The sequence below is a fragment of the Moschus berezovskii genome, chromosome 27 (assembly GCF_049115385.1).
Source record: "Moschus berezovskii isolate FMDL1 chromosome 27, NW_MosBer_1.0, whole genome shotgun sequence".
Lineage (NCBI taxonomy): Eukaryota > Metazoa > Chordata > Mammalia > Artiodactyla > Moschidae > Moschus > Moschus berezovskii.
Window position 1 is genome coordinate 34,862,433 of NC_142486.1, and position 24,674 is coordinate 34,887,106.

General features: G+C 52.9%; 1 protein-coding gene across 2 annotated transcripts; it reads left to right on the forward strand.

Moving 5' to 3' along the window:
* The first annotated feature begins 710 nt into the window (after positions 1 to 710).
* On the forward strand, positions 711 to 16,373 carry TMEM114 (transmembrane protein 114). Of its 2 annotated transcripts, XM_055408884.1 has the most exons (4): positions 711 to 930; positions 1,202 to 1,282; positions 14,039 to 14,176; positions 16,141 to 16,373. In XM_055408884.1, exons 1-4 carry the CDS (start codon positions 711 to 713, stop codon positions 16,371 to 16,373), a joined length of 672 nt encoding a protein of 223 aa, XP_055264859.1. The 2 variants fall into 2 exon arrangements, with proteins under 2 accessions (XP_055264859.1, XP_088689306.1); XM_088833180.1 differs by lacking the exon at positions 14,039 to 14,176.
* The last annotated feature ends 8,301 nt before the right edge of the window (positions 16,374 to 24,674 follow it).

Consider the following 24,674-nt stretch of genomic DNA (forward strand, 5'->3'; position numbering starts at 1 on the left):
CCTCCTTGGTTATCCATTAAAGAATTTTTATATAAAAAAACTGATCTGTCTTTTTTCTCTGTAGCCAGCCTAGAAAAATCAACTGAAGAGGGAGATTTTGGAGAAGGGTGGTTGAAGTTGGGGGGAGAGGCTATTGAGAATGACCTGCAAACAGGACAGGTGCTAGCTGTTCTTCCTACTCCCCCCGCCCCTACCCCCATCCCCTCATCCCCTTTGTGGGAAGCCCGCCCTCCGCCCCCGCACCACCCTGCCCTTTTCTCTGTGCTGGGCGCCTGGGCGCTGTGCACAGAGGAGCAGCCCGCATCCACTGAGCCCAGAGCTGTGGGAAGGGCGTCGAAGGGCAGACTCCCTGAGCTGGGGGGTGGGCGGTGGGGTTCGGGAGAGGGCTGGGAGGAACGGCAGAGGCCCGGCAGAGCGGGGAACAGCTGGGATGCGTGGGGAGTGCGGGAGCGGATAGGTGGGAGGAGGGTCTGCGAGCAACCGAGGAGCGGGAGCGAAAGGGTGCGCTGGGCTGCGAGCGTTGATCGAGGTGGGGCTTTAGACCGGGATGGGGTCTGAGCCGGGAGGCGGTGCCGGTCCCGGCCTGCAGGTGAGGGACTGAGGGGCGGAGCCAGGGGCGGAGGGAGGGATCGAGGTCCCGAGGACCCAGTTCTGGCTCCCAGAACCGGGGCGCGCGAGCTGCGGGCTGCGGGCGGGGGCGCGGCTCGGCGATGCGGTTGCACTTGGGCGCGCTGGCCGGCGCGGCGGCGCTGGCCGGGGCGCTCAGCTTCGTGCTCCTGGCGGCGGCCATCGGCACCGACTTCTGGTACATCATCGACACCGAGCGCCTGGAGCGGGGCGGCCCGGGGGTGCGGGGCCCGGCGGGGGCCGCCAACCGCAGCCAGCTCGAACCTCTGAGCTCGCACTCCGGCCTCTGGCGGACCTGCCGGGGTAAGGGGGCACCCGGGGAGCCCGGGCGGTGGCCGGACCTGTTGCTCTCAAGCCCCGGAGCCCGCGAAATGCGAGATCCGGGGCCGGACGGGAAGTGGCCCGGGGTCCCGGGGCTGCCATCGCCCCTCTAAAGAGGTGCCCCGCTCAGCCCACAGCTGCTCCGCGCCCCCACACTCCCGGGTGGGGCATCCAGGAGGGAGGTGGGGGCGAAGGCGCGGGCCGGGTCTGAACCTCGGGGACCCCCGGTCCACCGATTCCTCTGCCCACCCAGTCCAGAGTCCGTGCGCGCCGCTGATGAACCCCTTCTGGCAGGAGAACGTGACCGTCAGCGATTCGAGCCGACAACTTCTCAGTGAGTCCGGGGAGGGTGGGAAGTGGGGGGGAACCCGGGGCTGGACGCCAGTTTGGGAGTTTTTATCCAAACAGCGGGCGGGGGCCCTGCGGAGGAGAGGGCGCCCGAGGTGGCCTCTGACACTGGGCAGGAGCTGGGGAAGGGGTTTAGGAGGAGGAGGCGGCACCCTCTGGCTCCACGCGTGAAGTTGTGTGGTTGGGGATTCTTTCTACAAACGCTGGCTGCAGGCTTTCGGTGCGCCGGGCAGCGGGGTGCTGCACTCCAAGCCCCAGGCCGAGCGCTCAGGGGGCGCAGAGGCTAGCTGGCGAGACCGAGGGGGAAGTGCGCAGTTCCATTTCAGAGTGGCAAGCAGCACAGGGGAGGGTGACTCGGAGGCCGAGGAGACACCTTAACCAGCCTGGGGAGCTGCCTGGCACACCCCATGGTCAGCCGTCGCTGCATCCTCGCTGTTGAGGACGAGCGCTTGGCAGCACCAAAGATGCAGTAAAAATATTGGCTGAACGATCCGAGAGAGGAAAACCAGGAGGCAAAGAACAGCTCCCCACCCCCAGGGGCCTTGTGTCTGTTGTTCCCGGCTGACTTCCCAGTGCCTGGCACGGTGCTCCGAAGTCAGAAAAGCCGGCAGGATTTGAGGACAGAATTCAGGAAAGCAAAGGGGCTGAATAAACACTGGAGGGCGGAGGGAAAATCGGAGTCGTAGTTCAGCTCACCGGCGGCCAGACCTGGAGCTGAACGCTTTCCATTGCAGCCTTCCTACAGCCTTCCTACAAAGTTCTTGTCATCTCCATCTTAATCTTTACTTTTCCAAAGAGGAAACACGCCTAGAGAAAGAGGTACCATACAAAGAAAACGATGAGGAAATGAGAACTGAGTTCCATAGGCCTTGAAAAGTATGGGCAGCTTTTGATAGACTTACTGAGGGTTGCGGATGGGACTCTTAGAATAAAGACAAGTCCCTAGCATGGCCCACCAGGGCTGCCAGGGCCCCTCTTCAGCTCCACTCTTCCCTTTGCTCTTTCCTCTCCGGCTGCGTTGGTCATGAACCAGTTCCTGGAAGGTGCCACATTTCCTTCTGCCACAGGGACTTTGCACATGCCATTGCTTCCACTTGGAGTCTCCCTGCTCCCATCCTGCCAGCTTGCCTTAGTTCCTACTCACAGTAAAGGTTATGTGACATTTTTAGAGTTAAAAGCTGACCCCCTCACTAATCAAGCTCCATGCCAGCAGGGACCAGTGTCTCTCTTGCCACAGCCGGAATTTAGCACAGAATATTTAGTATTTAGCACAGAGCCTGGGCTTCCCAGGTGGCACGAGCGGTAAAGAACCTGCTTGCCAATGCAGGAGATGTGGGTTTGATCCCTGGGTGGGGAAGATTCCCCTGGAGGAGGGTATGGCAACCCACTCCAGTACTCTTGGCTGGAGAATGTCATGGACAGAGGAGCTGGGCAGGCTACAGTCCATAGGGTCTCAGAGTCGGACAGGACTGAAGTGACTTAGCACACACAGCATTGGCACAGAGTAGCCCATGAGCCAAGGTTGGCTGAGCAGGTGTGAGAGTGAATGCAAACTATCTTTTAGAGGTGGAACTCAGTCCATGTTTGTTGAGTGAATAAATGAGTACATGAGTGAACCAGACTGCTTCTCTGAAGTCTACTGGTGTGCTGGAAAATTCTTAACAATTGGCTCTCTGGGGGAGGGGAGCATCTTGATTTGTGGCATTTGCCAACCTCTGTGGAGTAAATATTCCCACTGCAGTCAATTTCAAGCTGTCAACATGACATCAGCTGGTTCCGCATGTTCCTAAAAACTTAACAACTGATTCAATGGACGTGAATTGGAGCAAACTCTGGGAGACGGTGGAGGACAGAGGAGCCTGGTGTGCTCCAGTCCCTGGGGTCACAAAGAGTAGGACAGGACTTAGCGATAGAACAACTCTGATATAATCCAGCTCCAGCACACCATGGACTGCCCTTGTAGCTCAGTTGGTGAAGAATGTGCCTGTAATGAGGGAGACCCGGGTTCGATTCCTGGGTCGGGAAGATCCCCTGGAGAAGGAAACGGCAACCCACTCCAGTATTCTTGCCTGGAGAATTCCATGGACAGAGGAGCCTGGCAGGCTACAGTCCATGGAGTCGCAAGAGTCAGACACGACTTAGTGACTAAACCATCACCTGCACACCACTGGGTGAAGTCCCACTGAAGGAAATATCCGCTAGATGCTTGGAATGTGAGGGGGGTGGGCGTGCAGGAAAGGAAGGGATCTCACGAACTCTGTCCTCAGCTCCAAGTTGCACAGGAAGACCTCTGGGTGTTCTCAGAGCATTTCAAGCATCATCAGGAATTCCCGTTCAAAAACTCCTATTATGTGTTAGCTAGAAGGCTTCTGCATATAAGTTGCATATAAGCTAACACATAATAGGAGTTTTTGAATGGGAATTCCTGATGATGCTTGAAATGCTCTGAGAACACCCAGAGGTCTTCCTGGTGCAACTTGGAGCTGAGGACAGAGTTCGTGAGATCCCTTCCTTTCCTGCACGCCCACCCCCCTCACATTCCAAGCATCTAGCGGATATTTCCTTCAGAGGGACTTCACCCAGTGGTGTGCAGGTGGTGGTTTAGTCACTAAGTCGTGTCTGACTCTTGCGACTCCATGGACTGTAGCCTGCCAGGCTCCTCTGTCCATGGAATTCTCCAGGCAAGAATACTGGAGTGAGAGTACATCATGAGGAACGCTGGGCTGGAAGAAGCACAAGCTGGAATCAAGATTGCTGGGAGAAATATCAATAACCTCAGATATGCAGATGACACCACCCTTATGGCAGAAAGTGAAGAGGAACTCAAAAGCCTCTTGATGAAAGTGAAAGAGGAGAGTGAAAGGTTGGCTTGAAGCTCAACATTCAGAAAACAAAGATCATGGCATCTGGTCCCATCACTTCATGGGAAATAGATGGAAAAACAGTGGAAACAGTGTCAGACTTTATTTTTTTGGGCTCCAAAATCACTGCAGATGCTGATTGCAGCCATGAAATTAAAAGATGCTTGCTCCTTGGAAGGAAAGTTATGACCAACCTTGATAGTATATTAAAAAGCAGAGACATTACTTTGCCAACCAAGGTCCGTCTAGTCAAGGCTATGGTTTTTCCCGTGGTCATGTATGGATGTGAGAGTTGGACTGTGAAGAAGGCTGATCGCCGAAGAATCGATGCTTTTGAACTGTGGTGTTGGAGAAGACTCTTGAGAGTCCCTTATACTGCAAGGAGATCCAACCAGTCCATTCTGAAGGAGATCAATCCTGGATGTTCATTGGAGGGACTGATGCTAAAGCTGAAACTGCAATACTTTGGCCACCTCATGCGACGAGTTGACTCACTGGAAAAGACTCTGATGCTGGGAAAGGTTGGGGGCGGGAGGAGAAGGGGACGACCGAGAATGAGATGGCTGGATGGCATCACCGACTCTGTGGGCATGAGTTTGAGTGTATTCCGGGGGTTGGTGATGGACAGGGAGGCCTGGCGTGCTGTGATTCATGGGGTCGCGGAGAGTCGGACACGACTGAGCGACTGAACTGAACTGAACTGAACTGAACTGAGCAGGCTTCTGAATGGATCGCTCTGGTCCACAGAGAAGGCTGGAGAATGTAACCAGGAGATGCTGTATCAGTTACTACAGCCTTAAAACAAAGTTGGGTGTCCCTTTGCACCTGAAAATTGTGCCTATGCAGCTTATTTATTTATTTAAAACTTAAAAATGTATTTATTTGGCCGCGCTTCGTCTTAGTCACAACACACGGGATCTTGGGTCTTTGTTGTGGCAAGAGGGATCTTTTTAGTTGTAGCATGCAGGATCTAATTCCCAGACCAGGCATCGAACCCTGACCCCCTGCATCGGGAGTGCAGAGTCTTAGCTGTTGGACCAGCAGGGAAGCCCCAGCTTATTTTTGTTTATTCATTTAATCAAGTAAACAAGAGGGTTTTCCCATTGTGGGGCGGGAAGAATAATCAAGAATTTTTGCCCATAAACTGAGGGCTGGAAGTCAAAGCCCAGCTTAGGCCTTTACCAGGACCCCTCTGTGATCCCGGGGTTGGTATCTTAACCTTTCTGAGCCTCAGCTTCCATATTTATCCAAATGAGATAACAAAACCCTAAAGGGGTGTGGGGTCAGGATTCCACGAACTAACTGGATGAAAAAATTGGAGCTTTACCCGGCTTAGTGCCTGGTTGTTGTGTGATCTCCCTGTTGCATCAAAGAATGATTTGATGTAAATATGCTAGACACATACTTAGTGATCAGTTAACACTACTCCTCTGTACCCGTCCTTCCAGCCTCTTTTAGATGCAGCCACATCTGTGGCCCTTTGCTGGGCTGGATGCTGGCCTTCAGCCTACTTATCACATCAATGGGTACACTGGATGGCTAACCAGTCAGCACTGGTCTGGCCTCTTCGTGAAACTTGATAATGCAGCAGCCCTTTGTGGTCCAGGGTTTTGAGAAACAGGCAAAACCCACGTCCACAGTCTGTGCATCTGTTCAGCCTCTGCCCCAGGTCTAAGCCCTGGCCTCACCACCAACTAGGCGTGTTGTTGTTGTTTAGTCGTTCAGTCGTGTTGACTCTTTGTGACCCCATGGCCTGCACCACGCCAGCCTTCCCTGTCCCTCAGTATCTCCCAGAGTGTGCTCAAACTTATGTCCGATGACTCGGGGATGCCATCTAACCATCTCATGCTCTGTCACCCCTTCTCCTCCTGCCCTCAATCTCTCCTAGCATCAGGGTCTTTTCCAGTGAGTCGGCTCTTCACATCAGGTGGTCAGAGTAGTGGAGCTTCAGCTTCAGCATCAGTCCTTCCAATGAATAATCAGGGTTGATTTCCTTTAGAATCGACTGGTTTCATCTCCTTGCTGTCCAAGGGGCTCTCAGGAGTCCTCTCCAGCACCACAATTTGAAAGCATCGATTCTTCGGTGCTCAGGCTTCTTTGTGGTCCAACTCTCACATCCGTACATGATGGCTTTGGGCAAATTCCTCTACCTCTCTGAGCCTCAGTTCCCTCATGGGCAAATTGAAGATAACTCTTATTGCTCCTTATAAGAACGGTCAAGGATGAAATGAGAGAGTGTATTTAAAGAGCCTCATGCAGTGTCTGGCCCTGTAAGTGTACCCTGAGTGTTAGCTGCTCTTACTACCATTGTATCATCAGAGAGGAGGCTGGCCCTTCAGACCTCGTGCTCACTGAAAATCACCCCCAGAGACAGTTTTTTCTCAGAATCTCTTTATCTCCAGAAAGAGTTTTGAATGTTGGCCAAGTTCTTTTATTACACGAAGAGGTTGTGTTCCTTTTTGGACCTGCAGAAGAGTCATAGAGGACAGAGGCCAAGTGACAAGCAGCATGTTCTGTGAGTCAGCCTTCTAGACAGCCCCAGGGTGTATGGGAAGAACCATTGATTTTTCCTGCAAGAAAACCCATGTGGGCAGCTTACTTCTGTACCCAGTAAAAATCCACCTTGCTTGGATATTTTATCTTCTTGATTAGCTCTGGGGATGTCAAGGGTTTGTTTTCCTGGCTAGGGACTGGGATTCTTTTTGGCAGAGAGAGGCAATCTTCTAATTCAGCACAGTTTATTATTATTACTTTTATATTTTAAAAATATTTTCTTGGCCCTGCTGCATGGCATGTGGGATATAAGTTCCCTGACCAGGGATTGAACCTTTGCCCGTTGCGTTGGAAGCTCAGCGTCTTAACCACTGGACTGCTAGGGAAGTCCCAGCAGTTTAGATAAAAGAGCCACAGTTTTGAGCCACCCAGCCTAGCTGTATCAGCCTTTTGAAAGTAAGTGATGGAAACTCAAATCATACTGTGCGTGCATGCTTAGTCGCTTCAGTTGTGTCCGACTCTTTGTGATCCTGTGGACTGTAGCCCACCAGGCTCCTCCGTCCATGGGATTCTCCAGGCAAGAATACTGGAGGGGGTTGCCATGCCCCTCCTGCAGGGACCTTCCCAACTCAGGGGTCGAACCCGCATCTCCTGCGGCTTCTACGTTGCAGGCAGATTCTTTACCGCTGAGCCACCGGGGAAGCCCCCAAATTATACTAATTGAAACAAAACACGGAATTCCTGGTCCATGGAACTGAAAAGCTCAAGCCCCCAGGATCTAAAGAGTTAAACACAATTTCTTTCTTTTTCTCTCTGGGCTTTGCCTCTGGATTCTCTCTTCAGCTAAATCCTCTCCAGTCTCAGCAACCAAAATAGGAGACTGTTACCCAGTCATTCTGCAACTCCCGGTAGGTCTCTCATTGGATCAGATCGGATCACATGCCCAGGACTGAGCCAATCAGTGTGGCTGAGGGCAGGGAGTGTGCTGATTGGCCAGGCTGAGTCATGTGCTTCTCTCAACACTATGAGGTGGGGTCAACTTAATCAGATAAGGTCTCCCTTGCTAGTTGTGTGACTTCTGGCCAGTTGTCTGCTTCCATAAATGGGCTGTTTTATTAACAACAAAGTCCTGCTGTATAGCACAGGGAACTATATTCAATATCCTGTGATAAACTATAACGGAAAAGAATATGAAAAAGAATGTAGATATATGTATAACTGAGTTACTTTGCTGTACAACAGTAATTAACGTAACATTGTAATTCAACTCTACTTCAGTGAAAAATAAAAAAAAAATGGGCTGCTTTGAGATGAAATGAGATCATATAAGCAAAGCGTCCAGCATAGTTGTTTTAGTAGCTCAGAGATGGTAAAGAATCCAGCTTTAGTTACCTAAAACAGACGGGGAGTTGTTGTCTCCTTCTAAGTCATGTTACCTCCCTGAGCCTCAGGCTTCTCATCTGTAAAATGGGGCTTTGTTGTTGTTATTCAGTGGCAAAGTCGTGTCCAACTCTTTGGGACCCCATGGACTGCAACAATCCAGGCTTCCTTGTCCTTCACTGTCTCTCAGAGTTTGCTCAGACTCATGTCCATTGAGTCCATGATGCCATCCAACCATCTTGTCCTCTGGCTAATCATTGCAAACTCCTTTTTTTTTTTACTTAATGTTGGAGATAAAACATGGTGAGTCTGGTGGGATGCTTGCCACATACAGCTTAGTGTCTAGTGCAGGAGGCAGATAATAAACACCTGGTGACCCGTGAATAAATAAACATAAAATGGCTTCAAATAGTAGTAGGTGTAACAAAGGACATGAAAGCGGGGCATGGAATAAAGGGAGGTGTGGACCCCTTTCTGTGGAGTGGTTGAAGAGCAGTAAAAATAACAGTCAGTGCTTACAGAGCAGGTGCTGTGTGCCAGACCCTGTCATGAGGTCTTCACGTGTTTCCATCCATTTAATTTCCAGAACAGTCCCATGAGGCAGGTACTGTGATTTATCCTCCTCACTTTTCAAATGAGGAAACCAAGGCATGGAGAGGTTGGGTAAGGGACCAAAGTTTGCACAGTAACTGGTTGATCTGGGATTTGAATACAGGCCGTTTCTACTCTCTTAGAATGATGCTACACCGAGGGTAATTTCAGTATAATGTGAGGGTGCTGAGACCGGAAGAAAAATTCCTAACCTGTTTCTTGGGGTCGGAGTCCCGCTCTTCTCCACTGCCTACAATAAGAGCTCAACACTTGAGAACTAAGATTACTATGTAGAATTAATAATACTAATAACATTGACAGGTCATTTTTTTCATCAAGAGCAAATAGGTACCCAGGTGCAAGAGATTTTTCTGATTCAGAAATGCTTTGTTGCAAAGGAAAAGCAAACCCAGAGAAAAGCCAAGATGTTCATGCCAAGAATAACTGCGTGAATGATCCATTATCGCACTGTTCAAAGAATAGCTTGATGGGCAGAGAAGGCTTCCGGAATGCTTGCGAGGTCAGAAAGCCCCAGGGTAGTTAACGAAGTAATAGTCTTTCTGTTATAGAGAGCAGAGAGGTGCGTGTGTGCTCAGTCATGTCTGACTCTTTGTGACCTATGGACTGTAGCCCATCAGGCTCCTCTGTCCATGGGATTCTCCAGGCAAGAATACTGGAGTGGGTTGCCATGCCCTTCTCCAGGGAATTTTCCCAACCCAAGGTTCTAGCCTGAGTCTCCTGCATTGCAGGCAGATTTTTTTTTTTTAAACCACTGAGCCATCGGAGAAGCTAAAAGAGCAGAGAGGTGTCATTCTCCAACAACATCCGAAGTGCTAGCAAAAGAAGAAAGTCTCAGGAAACATTTCCCAGAAGGGAAAACGTCACTATCCTTAGTTTCAAACCTTGTCAGTGTGACTTGGAGTTGCCATGAGATCCTCAGAGACATTCAATCCTATTATACCTGGTAAGGAAGTGGATTTTTATATTTTTTTGTGAATTTTCGAATCTGTTGTCACCAGAACGTGGCTCCTTGGAGGACTGGGACTGCACCTTCGTCATCTTTCTGATCTCCAACACGATTATTAGTATTATTTTAAATAACTTTATTTATTTATGGCTCTTCTGGGTCTTCAGTGCTGCGCAGGGCTTTGCTCTAGTTTCGGCGCGAGGGCTTCTCATTGTGGTGGCTTCTTTTGTGGAGCATGGGCCCTAGGGTGCTCGGGCTTCAGTAGTTGAGGCTCCCAGGCTGTAGCTGCATGTGGGATCTTCCTGGACCAGGGATCAGGTCCATGTCTCCTGCATTGGCAGGTAGACTCTTTATCACTGAGTCACCAGGGAAGCCCATGATTAATTCTAAATGGTAATCTTAGCTCTTCTGGGTTGTGCTCCTACTGTAAACACTGTTGTGGATTGGGTTAATTGATTCTTTTGTTTTTGCCACATAGCACGTGGAATCTTATTTCCTAGACTGGGGATCAAACTCAGGCTCCTGCATTGGAAGTGCGGGGTCTTAGCCACTGGACCACAGGCGAAGTCCCAACGCTGTAGTGGATTGAAGGGTATCATCCTCCAGAAAAATGTGACCGTGTCCTCACAGATCCTAGTACCCGGAAATGGGACCTCATTTGGAAAAAGTATCTTTGCCGATATAGTTAAGGCTCTCAAGATCATTGTGGACTAACCTACATCCTATGACAAGTGTCCTCGTAAGACAAGGAGAATTGCAGAGGAGAGAAAAGAAGGTCATAGGAAGATGGAGGTGGACATAAGAAGGATGCTGCCACCAGCCAAGGAATGCCGAGCCTTGCCAGCAACCACCAGAAGTGGGAATAGGCAGGAAGGAGTCTTCCCCGGAGCTTCTGGAGGACCAAGTTCCTGCTGACACCTTGATTTTGGACTTAGAGCCTCCAGCACTATGAGAGAATAAATTCCACCTGCTTTTAAGACATCTGCTGTTGTTGCTTAGTTGCTAAGTCAAGTCTGACTCTTTTTGACCCCATGGACTGCAGCACACCAGGCTCCTCTGTCCTTCACTATCTCCCAGAGTTTGCTCAAACTCTATCCAGTGAGTCGGTGATGCTATCTAACCATCTCATCCCCTGCCGCCCCCTTCTCCTTTTGCCTTCAATCTTTCCCAGCATCAGGGTCTGTTCCAACGCGTCAGCTCTTCACATCAGGTGGTCAAAGGATTGGAGCTTCAGCTTCAGTCCTTCCAATGAATATTCAGGGTTGATTTCCTTTAGGATTGACTGGTTGGATCTCCTTGCTGTTCAAGGGACTCTCAAGAGTTTTCTCCAGTACCCCAGTTTGAAAGCATCAATTCTTCAGTGCTCAGCTTCCTTTATGGTCCAACTCTCATATCCATACATGACACCTAGTTTGCAGTAATTTATGATGTCAGCTCTAGGAAATTAAAATAGCCATCTCAGCTATAGAAGTGGCCACCTCATTTTTTCCCATATCATCACGCTCCTGTCCTTTGTGACACTTGGTCTGTAATCATCTCCTTTATTTTCCTGAGAGTCTGTCTCCTTCCTGGACTGTGATCTCCGTGAGGCCAGAGACCTTGTCCCCTGCTGATGCCCAGGCTCCATGGGGCCCTTAGACATTCATTTCTGAATGAGATGTACCTGGAGATGGGGACCTTTCCAAGTAGAACAGAACTCAGAATCAATATTTATGTCCCCAGACAGCAGTCCTGAAAATCAAAAACTAACAAAAGACCAAGGCACATAAAAAAAAAAAAGTACTAAACCAAATTGCAGCAGGAAATGTTACAACTCTCCCAGGGGGAGCCCTGTTCTCGTCCAGATATTTAATTGAACATGTACAGGAACTCAACTGGCAGCGTGTCTGGGGAGCTCACACGTGGGGCTGCAGGGATGAACCAACTCCGGGAAACCTCATTAATTTCTAAATGAGAAATGATTTCATTTCTCAGCCAGCATCTGGAGGCAGTGCCGTGCAGCAGACAGGTCTTAACAGAACCTGGTTTTCACACCAGCTGTTGTGCTTCTTTGCCCAAGATCTTTCCTTGAGAAAGGAAGGAAAAGAGGGAAGGAGGGAAGGAGGAAAGACCCCAGGGGCCCCCGTCCCCTGGAATCACGTTTTGTCACGTGACAGCCCCAGGAAGGAGAGGAGTCTTGTCTTCTTGACTCGCCAAGGCTGCTGGCATTTAGGGGCTTGCAGACCGAGGGGCGTGATCACAGGGGAAGGCAGCCCAGATGATTACCTTCATCATCTTTATGGTTGGTGGGGTCACGGTTGATTTAACCCGGGCTCTATCGGCCTCTACATTTCCTCCACGCACGCTGTCCTTTTGGTAACACATCGAACCGCAACTCATGACCTCCAGGTCAGAGATGTGAAAAGGGAGCTTCTGAGGGATGAAGCGACTCACAAAAGACATGCAGTCTGGGGACAGAGAAGGGGGAGCAGATGGATGCTGGTGGCACTTTTCTGAGTGGTTCTTTCTCTGGCTTCCCCCTCCGCTCTCCTGCTCAAATCCCCCGCCCCCCGCACCTGTCACTCTTCAGCCTCCAGTGGCTGGGAAGGGAGTGGGGGGCATGGCTGGGGCTGACCCTTCCGGATGTGAACTCCTGCATCTTCTCTGGCGGTGTTCCCTGCTGGTCCACCTCTCACATCCAAACGTGACTACTGGGAAAACCATAGCCTTAACTAGATGGGCCTTTGTCAGCAAAGTGATGTGTCTGCTTTTTAAGACGCTGTCTAGGTTGGTCATAGCTTTTCTTCCAAGGAGCAAGTGTCTTAAGTTCACGGCCGCAGTCACCGTCTGCAGTGATTTTGGAGCCCAGGAAAATGAAGTTTGGACGTGAACTTGGGAGCCTTCTTTCAACCCTCTACACCCCTCTGCTGGCTACTCTCAATATAGCGACCAGAGCGACCTGTAGAAACTGAAGTTAAAGTCCATGTCTTTTATGCCTCAAGACTGGTGGGCTCCATCTCATTCAGGGCTGTGCTTAGTCGATCAGTCCTGTCCGGCTCTTTGTGACCCCATGGACTGCAGGCGGCCAGGCTCCTCTGTCCTTAGGGGTTTTCCAGGCAAGAATACTGGAGTGGGGCCATGCCCTCCTCCAGGGAATCTTCCAAACCCAGGGATGGAACCCAGGTCTCCTGCATCGCAGGCGGATTCTTTACCGTCTGAGCCACCAGGGAAGCCCTCTCATTTGGAGAGAAATTAAAAATCTTCCCGATGGCTTCGGAGCCCCACGCGAGCTGCTCTGAACAATCTCCCCTCCCCACAGCCTCACTCTCCTCCCCCCAGCCACCCTCGCTGGCTGGCTCTCCTGGAGGAAGCCCCACCAGGCACACCCCCTCCCGTCTCTGACTCCCCCCTGCTCCATCCTCCCCTGTCGCCCCTCAGTTCTTGCCCCTCCTGCACGGCTGCCTCCCTCTCCTCCTTCAGGTCTTTGCTCTGCTGTCGCTTCCTCAGTAGAGCCACTGCCCTTTCTGCTTCTCAGCGTTGTTCATGCCCTTCCCCGTGCATTTGGCACCATTTCTCAACTTTGTCACTTACTGGTTCACTGCTGACCCCACACGGCAGGAGTCTTGGTGAATTTGCCTATGCATTTGCCAATCTAGGTTCAGAGCCTGGCACCCAGCACATACTCGATACACGCGTGTTGAGTGAATAAGTGAACGAACAAGGACGATACTTACTTATAGGGCGCATGGGGTTTAAATGAGATGCTACTTACGCAGCACAAAGCCTGGCGTAACTGAGCTTCGACAACCGTGGCTATTAATCATTTGAATGGCTTCCCAGGTGGCGCTAGTGGTAAAGAACCTGCCTGTCAGTGCAGGAGACATAAGAGACACAGCTTCGATCCTTGGGTCAGGAGAGGCCCTGGAGGAGGGCACGGCAACCCACTCCAGTATTCTTGCCTGGAGAATCCCATGGACAGAGGAGCCTGACGGGCTACAGTTCATAGGGTCAGACACGACTGAAGTGACTTAGCACAGCACATTAATCATATCATTATCATGACTATTTTTAAAAATAATTTTGTTTATTTATTTAGGATGTGCCAAGGTTCGTTGCTGCTCGGACTTTTCTCTAGTTGTGGTTCCAGGGCTCCTCTTGTTTGAGCACGGGCTTCAGTGCTTGAGGCTTCTGGGCTCCAGAGGACAGGCTCAATAGTTGTAGCACATGGGCTTAGTTGTTCGGCGGCATGTGGGATCCTCCCAGATAGGGATCAAACCTGTGTTTCCCACATGAGCAGGCAGATTCTTTACCCCTGAGCCACAAGGAAGCCCGGATCATCATCATTATTGGCAGTAGTGGCGATTTCCCCGCCTCCCCCCAGCATTTGGGTGCTGGTCACAGGAAGTGCTCAGTAGGTGTTTGTTGATTGACTGAAGGACATTAGTAACTGCCTCCTTCTGTCACCCCTAAGCCATGCATGGGACGTTCGTGATTCTGCTGCCGCTCAGCCTGATCCTCATGGTTTTTGGGGGCATGACGGGCTTTCTGAGCTTCCTCCTGCGAGCCTCCTGCCTCCTCCTGCTCACAGGGACCCTCTTCCTCTTTGGAGGTAGGTGCCTGCCTGGCATGGGGCCCTGGGTGTTGGGAGGGACTGCGCACGATCCCCCAGAAGGAAGGAAGGTGGGGGAGACTGCATCACCTCTGGGGCTCAGTTTGCCCTGCTGTGATCTCCTAGCTGGAAAGGGTGAACGGGTTTCCTGCCCAGGGTCCCTGGGTCTGTGGTCCCAGGAGAGAAGCCTGGGGGTGAGAGCAGGTTCTGAGAATCATTTTCACTGCTTCATAAAAGTAGCCGAGTCCCGAGAGCTTCAGGGTCAGGGTCACGGGCTGGCCGGAGACCCTTGCTGTCTCATGAACACCTGCCATCCTGGCACAACTTTGCTTTGATTGATTAAAATCAGGTAAGTCAGGCAATGGCTGGGTTTCAAAGATGGGATCAAGCACTTGCTGCTGCTAAGTCACTTCAGTCATGTCCGACTCTGTGCGATCCCATAGATGGCAGCCTACCAGGCTCCCCCATCCCTGGGATTCTCCAGGCAAGAACACTGGAGTGGGTTGCCATTTCCTTCTCCAATGTGTGAAAGTGAAAATTGCAAGTGAAGTTGCTCAGTCGAGTCCGACTCTTAGTGACCCCATGGACTGCAGCCCACCAGGCTCCTCCGCCCATGGGATTCTCCAGGCAAGAGTACTGGAATGGGGTGCCATTGCCTTCTCTGGTAGTTTTATAGCCTCCTGCTTATTTACTTATTTACTAGCCGCGCTGCATGGCTTGTGGGGTCTTAGTTCCCTGACTAAGGATTGAATCTGAGCCGTTGGCAGTGAAAGTGTGGAGTCCTAACCACTGGGCTACTAGGGAATTTTCCTGGGTCATTTGAAATGGTCCTTAAAAAAGAACAAGAACAGGGACTTCCCTGGTGGTCCAGCGGCTAAGACTTCATGCTCTCTATGCAGAGGACCTGCCTTCTGTCCCTGCTCAGGGAACTAGACTCCACATGCTGCAACCAAACCCCCTGCACAGTCTCATAAACAGCACAAAACACAAAACAAGAACAGGGATGATACACACACTCGAAATCCATGGAGGGAACAGCCAAAGCAGAGCCTGGAGGTGAGAATACCATAAGGCTCCCTTCCATCCATGGTAATATCATTAAGAATATCAGCATTAATAGTTTGCCCAGTGATGAATTCTCCAAATGGCACCTCCCCAGGAGAAGTCTCCGTCTCTGATTTGCCACGGAACCAGGCAATGAGCACTTGATGCGTGACAGGTGCCAGCGTGGAGCTGAGATGTAGGTTGAGGTTAATGTGTTTAAATAGCCACCCAGGATCGTCAACTACGAGACTGGACAGCGGGCCTTAATAACATAGGGATGGGGACCGGCCATGTGCAGGGTGCTGGGGAATCCAGGGCGGACCCCCTGGGACTCACACTGGGGCAGATGGACAGGAGCTGGTTCACAAACAGATGCAAAATTCCAGTTCTGACCTGGGCAGTGACGGAGTGCTGTGAGGCGCTGTGAAACCGTGGGAGGGGGTGGTTTGGTCAGCTCTGGGGTGGGGGTGTGGAGGGCATCCAGGAATTGACACGAGCTGAGGTGGATGGGGGCTTCCCAGGGGGCTCAGTGGTAAAGAATCCACCTGCCAATTTGGGGGAGACACAGGTTCCATCCTTGGGTTGGGAAGATCCCCTGGAGAAGGACATGGAAACCCATTCCAGTATTCCTGCTTGGGAAATCCCCTGAACAGAGGAGACACACACACACACACACACACACACACACACACACACACACGCATGCACACACGTGCGCACGCGCGCGTAAGATGGATGGGGAGAACACACACACACACACACACACAGACATATGCACACACGTGCGCATGCGCGCGTAAGATGGATGGGGAGGAGTTACCAGTGGCAGGAGGGGAGGGACAGAGGACGGGCAGCAGAGGGAAGGAGGGGTGGTGCTGGGTGTGTGGGGGTCCATCAGCTCTCCTCTGTCCCCACTGCAGCCCTGGTGACCCTCGCCGGCATCAGCGTCTACATCGCCTACTCGGCCGCCGCCTTCCAGGAGGCGCTGTGTCTCCTGCAGGAGAAGACGCTGCTGGACCAGGTGGACATCCGCTTCGGCTGGTCCCTGGCCCTGGGCTGGGTCAGCTGCGTCGCCGAGCTGCTCACCGGGGCCACCTTCCTGGCGGCGGCCCGCATGCTCAGCCTGAGACGGCGGCAGGAGCAGGCCATCTGATCGCGGGAGGGCACCGGCTGGAGGGCGGAGGGAGCGGCTGGGACTGGAGGGGCCGGTGCTCAGGGACACCATCCTGGTGGGCTGCGGCTTCCTCCTGGTCCGAGGCCACCACCAGAGAGCCACTGTGGGCTGAGCTCCGGGCCTGGCGTGGGGGATGCTGTGTCCAGGCGCCTGTGTGTCTGTGGACTGGAGGAGCCCAAACCCGTGAGACCACAAAAGCGCCCCCTGCGTCACTGCAGCCTCCGTACACCTCCTCTGGCTTCACTGCATCCTCACACCTGCCCTTTGGATGAGTCTCTCTTCTCTGTTAAGGAAATGGAGGACCAGAGAGGTTGGGTAAGTGTTGGAAAAACACACAGCAAGCTGGAGGCATATTCTCCTACATCGCAGCTTTTCTGGGCAGTTCAGACTGACTGGCTGCGACCTGGATCCTGCGAGTGGAGGCTGCTGCACCTCAGACACTGGGCTTCAGGCCTCTCCGGGACCCGGGGCCAGGCAGGAGGCCTCACAGGGAACCGGGGGGAAGACTGCAGAGACGTGGGCTCCTCAACAGCCAGGTGGTGGGCGTGTCCTGCCTTATCTACCCCATCCAGGCTCATGCTCACGTGGTCCCATCCCGAGCCTTCAGCAGAACAGGCTTCGTTGGTATGATGATTTCCTGCCTGCAAGTTGGGAGACCTGGGTTCCACCCCTGAGTCAGGAAGATCCCCTGGAGGAGGGCATGGCAACCCACTCCAGTCTTCTTGCCTGGAGACGCCCATGGACAGAGGAGCCTGGTGGGCTACAGTCCATAGGGTGGCAAAGAGTCAGACACGCCTGAAATGACTCAGCATGCATGCACACATGAGCGCAGTGCACACACACACGCGGTCTCCTCTAAAGCAGTGGGGATTGTGGGTTGCTTCTGCAAGCATGGGAGGTCTGCTGTCACAGGCCAGGTCCTGGGGACATATGACAGCTCTTTTGTGAAATAATGACACCCCATAGCAGCTCTGTGACTGCAGGTGGAAGGTGTTTACGTAGCGTGGCCCCGGTGGGTCTGGCTGGGAGGCTGTGCCCACCTCCGTGGCCCCATTGGCACTGAAACACTCTTCAGAGAAGACTCGGCTCCTTTGGGGTGAAAATCACTGTAGTTTGGCTTTTTCTCGTGTGGCGGGGAGGTTCAGTCTAGAATAGGGAGATGAGAGGTCCCCGAGGAGTTGGTCAATGGCTAGGGCAATCTCTGGGGACTAATCATAACTCTTCCTCCCTCCTCTAGAAAATTCCATCCCTCTTTCCTCCTGATATTCTGGCCCATGGGGATGGGGGTCCCCAGAGTGGCTGTGTGTCTGAACTCCCCTGGAGCAGACCTGCTCACATGTCAGTGCACTGGGGGTCCAGACCCACTTGGCCGGGGTCTCTGAGTCGGTGGGTCTGGGTGGTGCTCATTTCTAAGCAGTTTCCAGGTGCTGCAGACACTCCTGAGCTGGGACCACCTTTTGTATCACACTGACCTGGGGAGTTTGTTAAGTGTCAGGGCTGGCTGTCGCCTTGCTGCCCATTACAATCACAAGGCCTGATGCCAGGGCTGAGCCTCTGCTCTGATGGTCTCCAGGGGGGCAGCCTGCTGCTGCTGCTGCTGCTAAGTCGCTTCAGTCGTGTCCGACTCTGTGTGACCCCATAGACGGCAGCCGACCAGGCTCCGCCGTCCCTGGGATTATCCAGGCAAGAACACTGGAGTGGGTTGCCATTTCCTTCTCCAATGTGTGAAAGTGAAAAGTGAAAGTGAGGTCTCTCAGTCGTGTCCGACTAGTAGCGACCCCATGGACTGCAGCCCACCAGGCTCCTCTGTCCATGCGATTTTCTAGGCAACAGTACTGGAGTGGCTTGCCATTGCCTTCTCGGAGGTGGGCAGCCTAGGCGTTGATAATTGTTAAGACCTCTTCTGATGACTCAACATCAGCTAAGGCTGAGCACCTGCTCCTGTAAGATTCTGAGTCATGGATGTGTGGAGGGCCGGGGAGCTTCAGGTTTAAGAAACTCCCCAGGAGGGACTTCCCTGGTGGTCCCGTGGTTAAGACTCTGTGCTTCCAGTGCAGGGGGTGCGGGTTCGATCCCTGGTCTCGGGACTAAGATCCCACCTGCTGCATGGCATGGCTAAAAAGAAAATAAAATACCTGTTAAAGAAACTCCTCAGGAAGGGCTGACGGTTCAGGTTTGGGGACCACTGGTGTGGACCATAAGATGAGAACATTAAAGATCAACTGCATAACATCATCATCCTCACCATGACAGCACTACTTTTGCCATATGTCACTGCCTTCACTGTGACGTCCTCCCCCTCACCATAGCATGGCCATCATCATGAAGTTATCATCCTTAGTAGGGCGTGGTCATCATCATGGCTGACACCCATTGAGTCATTGCTTACTATGCCCCTGCACTGTCCAGTGAGCCCATCAATCAGTCATTCAACAAACCTCTGAGGTTTATGCTAGGAACTAGGGGTACCGGGAGAAGGCAGTGGCACCCACTCCAGTGTTCTTGCCTGGGAAATCCCATGGACGGAAGAACCTGATAGGCTCCAGTCCATGGGGTCGCTGAGAGTCGGACATGACTTCACTTTCACTTTTCACTTTCATGCATTGGATAAGGCGATGGCACCCACTCCAGTCCTCTTGCCTGGGAAATCCCAGGGACGGAAGAACCTGGTAGGCTACAGTCCATGGGGTCACTAAGAGTCGGGCACGACTTCACTTTCATTTTTCACTTTCATGCACTGAAGAAGGCGATGGCACCCCACTCCAGTCCTCTTGCCTGGGAAATCCCTTGGACGGAAGAACCTGGTGGGCTGCAGTCCATGGGGTCCCTGAGAGTCGGACACGACTTCACTTTCATGCATCGGAGAAGGAAATGGCAACCCACTCTAGTGTTCTTGTCTGGAGAATCCCAGGGACAGGGGAGCCTGGTGGGCTGCCGTCTATGAGGTCACAGAGTCGGACACGACTGAAGCGACTTAGCAGCAGCAGCAGGGGCGTTGACCCCACCAGAGCGAGCCCTTGCTCCCTGAGTTGCCGCACGGTTGAGGACAGAGGCAGGTGAAATATATGGCTGTCAGTGATGACTACGGACATGTGCAAAGTGCGGACAGGTCAGAACTGAGGTACAGACGGACTAAGCTAGGAGAGAGTGAAGGTCACTCAGTCGTGTCCGACTCGTTGTGACCTCATGGACTATACAGTCCATGGAATTCTCCAGGCCAGAATACTGGAGGCGGTCACCTTTTCCTCTGCTGGGTGATCGTCCCGACCCTGGGATCGAACCCAGGTGTCCCTAGCCACCAGGGAAGCCCAAGAATACTAGAGTGGGTAGCCTATCCCTTCTCCAGTGGATCTTTCCAACCCAGGAATTGAACTGTGGTCTCCTGCATTGCAGGCGGATTCTTTGCCAGCTGAGCTACCAGGGAAGCCCAAGCTGAGGAGAGAAAGGGGGTACATTTGGGACTGAAATTCACATCTACCTGATTCCAGCGCACTTCTGGGGTCAAATCATTGCTGCTGCTCCCCTTTCTGTCTAGTCTGAAAAAGTGCAAATAAAGTGGATTGGGCACAAGACCTCGTGGCAGTGGGTGAGTGAATTTCCAAAAATCAGTTTCTAGTCTGGGGAGAAAGATGAAAAAATTTTCACAAAGCGGAGCAAACTGTGATAGTGAGAGGGCGGTCTTTGCTGCCACCTGCTGGTCATACTGGGGAACTGCATCAGAGGCTGGCCTTGATATTCAAATCAGACCGAAGACATTTGTTCTCAGCCTTTCAGTGGGTTAAACACTGCAGTGCGGGGGTTCTTAACTGGGGGGGGGATTCGCTGCTCCCTCTCCACTTGGGGCTTTTGGGGGTGTCTGGAGACATTTCTGGTTGTCATTACTGGGGACAGGTGCTACTGGCCTCCAGGGGGTGGAGGTCAGGGCTGCTGATCAACTTCCAAAGGGCATGGGACACCCCCCCCCTCCACCCCGCCCAAAAGAAAGATTTGGTCCCACCTGTCAAAGCACCGAGTGTGAGAATCCCGGCTATCGGAACAAAAAGGAATAATGACAGAGAGCACGTGTGTTCTCGAGGAACTGACTACACAGCTGTAAAGAATCTCATTCGTTCAATAAACAGTTACCAAATGCCTGTTATGTGCCGAAACTGTGCTGAGGTCTGAGAACACGTCTGTGGGGATGGATGACAAGATCCCTGCTGTTACATGGAAACCGATGGCACACGTGCGAACCAGCAGCACATATGAGAAACTCAGGCGGTGAAGAAAACAGGGTCATGAGATGGAAGGTGCTGGGAGGGGCTACTCTCGGAAGGACAGTCAGGAAGGGCCTCTGGGAGGAGATGGCATTTGCGCTGACACTCAGATGAGGAGCCCTCCATGTGGGGAAACAGCCGACCAGGCAGGTGTCAGTGCGTGCAAAGTCCCTGAGGTGGGAACAGGCTTAGGTGTTTGAGGGAGGGAAGGAAGGCGTGTTGGGGTATGGCTGTAGGAGGTGAAGTTAGAGAGGTGAGGAGGAGGCAGAGGAAGAGGGTCGGGGGTTCCCTCTGGTCCATGGTAAGGAGGTTCTTCACGCTTGAGCTGTGTTTGGGATTCTGTCCTATCGCATCCCATTCCATTTCATTCCATCCCTATTTTGAATATATTTTCAGTGTTTTGGCCACACGATGCAGCATGCAGAGTCTTAGTTCCCTGGCCAGGGATCAAACCTGTGCCCCTTGCAGGGGAAGTGCAGAGTCTTAACCGCTGGACCATCAGAGAAGTCCCTCCATTGCTGTCTGGGTGGCAGAGGTGCTTCTAACATAGCGGTTCTCACTACAGGCTTCATGTTAACATCATTCAGGGGCTTTAAAATAAAACCAAACTTCTAACAACTGAGTCCAAAGGAATCCAAACTTCCAAAGTGGGCCCAGGCACTGGTATTTAAAAAAAAAGTTCCCCAGGTGACTGTGCCATGCAGGAGGTGGGGTGAGAACCCCCGCAGAAGCTCCTTTGGTCTGGGGGGTGGAGAGCAGACGGAGGAGGGGCTTCTCCCGTCATCTGGGGTGATGAGGGTTTCGGACCAGGGGGAGGCGGGGCTTGGGAGGTGGGCTTTGGGGGTGGAGGGGAGGGGGCTTTTACTGTCAGAAAAGTAAATAGGACAAGAAGGGGAGGAAGTACTTGCCTCCCCTTCGCAGAGGGAGCTCTGCCTGGACCTGTGTCCTTTGGTCCAGACCTGGCCGGATCCCCTGGTGTGGACGGTCCATGGAACTGACCCACGCCCCATTCAGGACGGCTCCTCCTGGCGAGAAAGTTCATTCATTCACCCGTTCATTTGTTCACTCACTGTCCACCCCCCATCCACAGGTATGTTCATCATTTATCAGGATGTAGTGATTCACTCCAGACAAGAATCCCAGGGACGGGGGAGCCTGGTGGGCTGCCCGCTATGGGGTCGCACAGAGTCGGACTTGACTGAAGTGACTTAGCAGCAGCAGCAGCAGCAGTGATTCACTCATATCCTTCATTCCCTTCTTCACTCATGAAGAGAAAGTGAAAGTGCTAGTTGCTCAGTTGTGTCCAGCTCTGTAGCCCGGGCCATGGACTGTAGCCCACCAGGCTCCACTGTCTGTGGGATTCTCCAGGCAAGGGTACTGGGGCAGGTTGCCATGCCCTCCTCCAGGGGATCTTCCTGACGCAGGGATCAAACCTGCGTCTCTCACATCTCCTGCATTGGCAGGCGGGTTCTTTACCACTAGTGCCACCTGGGAAGCCTGTGCTTCCCAAATATTTACAACTGGGGACCCCCCCCAACCCCCGCCCCTGGAGCATCTGGAAGATAGGGGAAGGGAGAGGGAGAGAGGACAGAATGACAGATGGACACATACACACAGACACAGAGGCTCAGAGAAACATATCAACAGCCTCACAGAGATAAGACAGAGGCCGTGACAGAGAGGGGGCTTCCCAGGTGGTGCGGTGGCAAAGAACTTGCCCGCCAATGCAGGAGACGTGAGAGATGAAATGCAACTCACTCCAGTATTCTTGCCTGGGAAATCCCAAGGACAGAGGGGCCTGGCGGGCTACTCATGGGGTCGCACAGAGTCAGACACAGCAGCGTGCAGGCTTGGAGAGAGAGACAGAGGAGGGGACTGAAGGCAGAGGCAGACAGAGAAGGAAGGAGCCAAGTCCAGAGAGAGAGAAGAGAGAAAAACAGGAAGAGGCTGAGGGAGGTTCGGAAAAAGGCAGAAAGCCCAGCTGAGACTGGGCAGCTGTGAAATGTCAGGCCTGAGAAAGGCCAGGAACACCGATGCACCTCTTCCAGCTCAGGGGTGTGGTTTTGGGGAAGTCCCTGGCTCCCTCTGAGCCTCAGTTTTTTGTCTGTAAAATGGGCACACGGATCATCCTCCCCAAGCCCATTTCATCCAGTTCAATCCCACAGGTTTCTCCTGAGAACCGTTTCGTGTCAACTCTTCAGCCAGGCACTGGGGATGCACCAGTCAGCCAAACAGGTCTTCACGAGGTCCTGCGAAACCCTAGGTGTGGATGTGACTTTTGGGTCGAGGAAGTCCCAACTAGGGGAATGGTGTCCCCTATCCTACTGGCTCTCTGGTGGCTGTTACCCCGTCACCCTCTCTCATAAGCAGGGGTCCAGCCAGGGGACAAGAGACTCTGTAAGTGGGGCTGAGGCTGGCGGGGAGAAAGTGTGGTTCAGGGGGCGAGAGGCTGCGGGCTGTGCCTGGGCCAGTGCTCCTGGGAACGCGCTCTTTTGCTTCCCGGATGGGTGACTTGGGAAAGTCCCTTCTTGTGTTCGGGTCTCGATTTCTCACCTCCCCAGCGGGTCTGAGCTTTTCTCGGGAGTGCTGGCCGGTGGAGAGGGAGCACATCACCTCCCGGCTGCTCAGATGTCCCCGAAGGTCTGTAGGAGGCATCTCCCCTGGGCTCAATCACGGGTCATCTGCTCTGGCCTCTTCTGGAAGCTTTCTGGGAGCACCGTTGAGGGCGGGTCACCCAGCAGATGTGACTGACTTATACCTGGGTGCACTTGAGCGTTTCCTAAGCTCCTGGCTCCCATCTGACCCCCGCCGCTGTCCTGCAAGGGGCGGGGAGGGGGGTCATCCTCTGCGGTTCCCACCGTCAGATGCACACGTGCAGAGGCTCAGCGAGGCCAAGCACGCTCCAAGGTCATGGGCCAGGACCGAGACCCAAACCCGGTGCTCTGATCACTCAACGGAGCCACGGGCTTCTGCCTCCGCCTCCACCGTCCTTGGGGTCTGAGGCCCCCCACCCCGGGCACCTGATGCAGCTGTCCCTGGAGATCCTGCCCTTTCATCAGCAACCAGGTTAAGTCGCCTGTATTCCAACCACAGTTTGGGGAGCGGGCCTCTCCCCGTCAGGAGGACATGGGGATTTTCTCAGAACATTGGCATTTGTTCCGTGTTCTTTTATATTTCCTCAATTAGAAATGCTTAATTTAATGGAATACTCCGAGCCCCGGAGGAGGAACAAGCCTGGGATGAGTAATACAATATTTATGTGCTGGGAGAGCTGAGTTCCTCCGTCCCCTGCCTCCCTGCTCCTTCGTGGGGCTTGCTTCCTCCTGCGCCTCCCTGGGTAGTTGAGTCCTTGCCTGGAAGCAGCAGCCTGGGGGAGCCCGAGAGGCGAGCTGAGGCCTCACCTGTGATGCCTGGAGCCAGCTGTCAGTTTTCTTCCTCACCGAGGACTTGGTCCTGATTCGGCACCATGGAACCAGCTGGTGTCAGTCCTAGACGGTCTGATGTCCACACCTGAACTTCACCTTTCACCCGTGAGGCCCTGGTGGTCGCCTACCTGCAAAGGGACTGCTGTGGGTTCAAGGGCTTCCAAGTGGCTCGGAGGTAAAGAGCCTGCCCTCCAATGCAGGAGATGTGGGTTCAATCCCTGGGTCGGGAAGATCCCCTGGAGAAGATGGCAACCCACTCCCGTTTTCTTGCCTTGGCAATCCCATGGACTGAGGAGCCTGGTGGGCTACAGTCCATGACGTCGAGAAAGAGTGGGACGTGAACAGGCACGAGTGTGCATGCACACACGTGGGTTCAAGGCTATAGTTCAAAGCTTGTAACTCTCGTACCTGTGAACATGACCTTATTTGGAAAGAGTCTTTGCAGATGTAACTAGTTAAGACGAGGTCACACTGTATCAGGGTAAATCCAGTAACTGGTGTCTTTATAAGAAGCCACATGTGCGTGTGCTAAGTCACTTCAGTCACCTCCGACTCTATGAGACCTGATGGACTGTAGCCCACCAGGTCCATGGGATTCT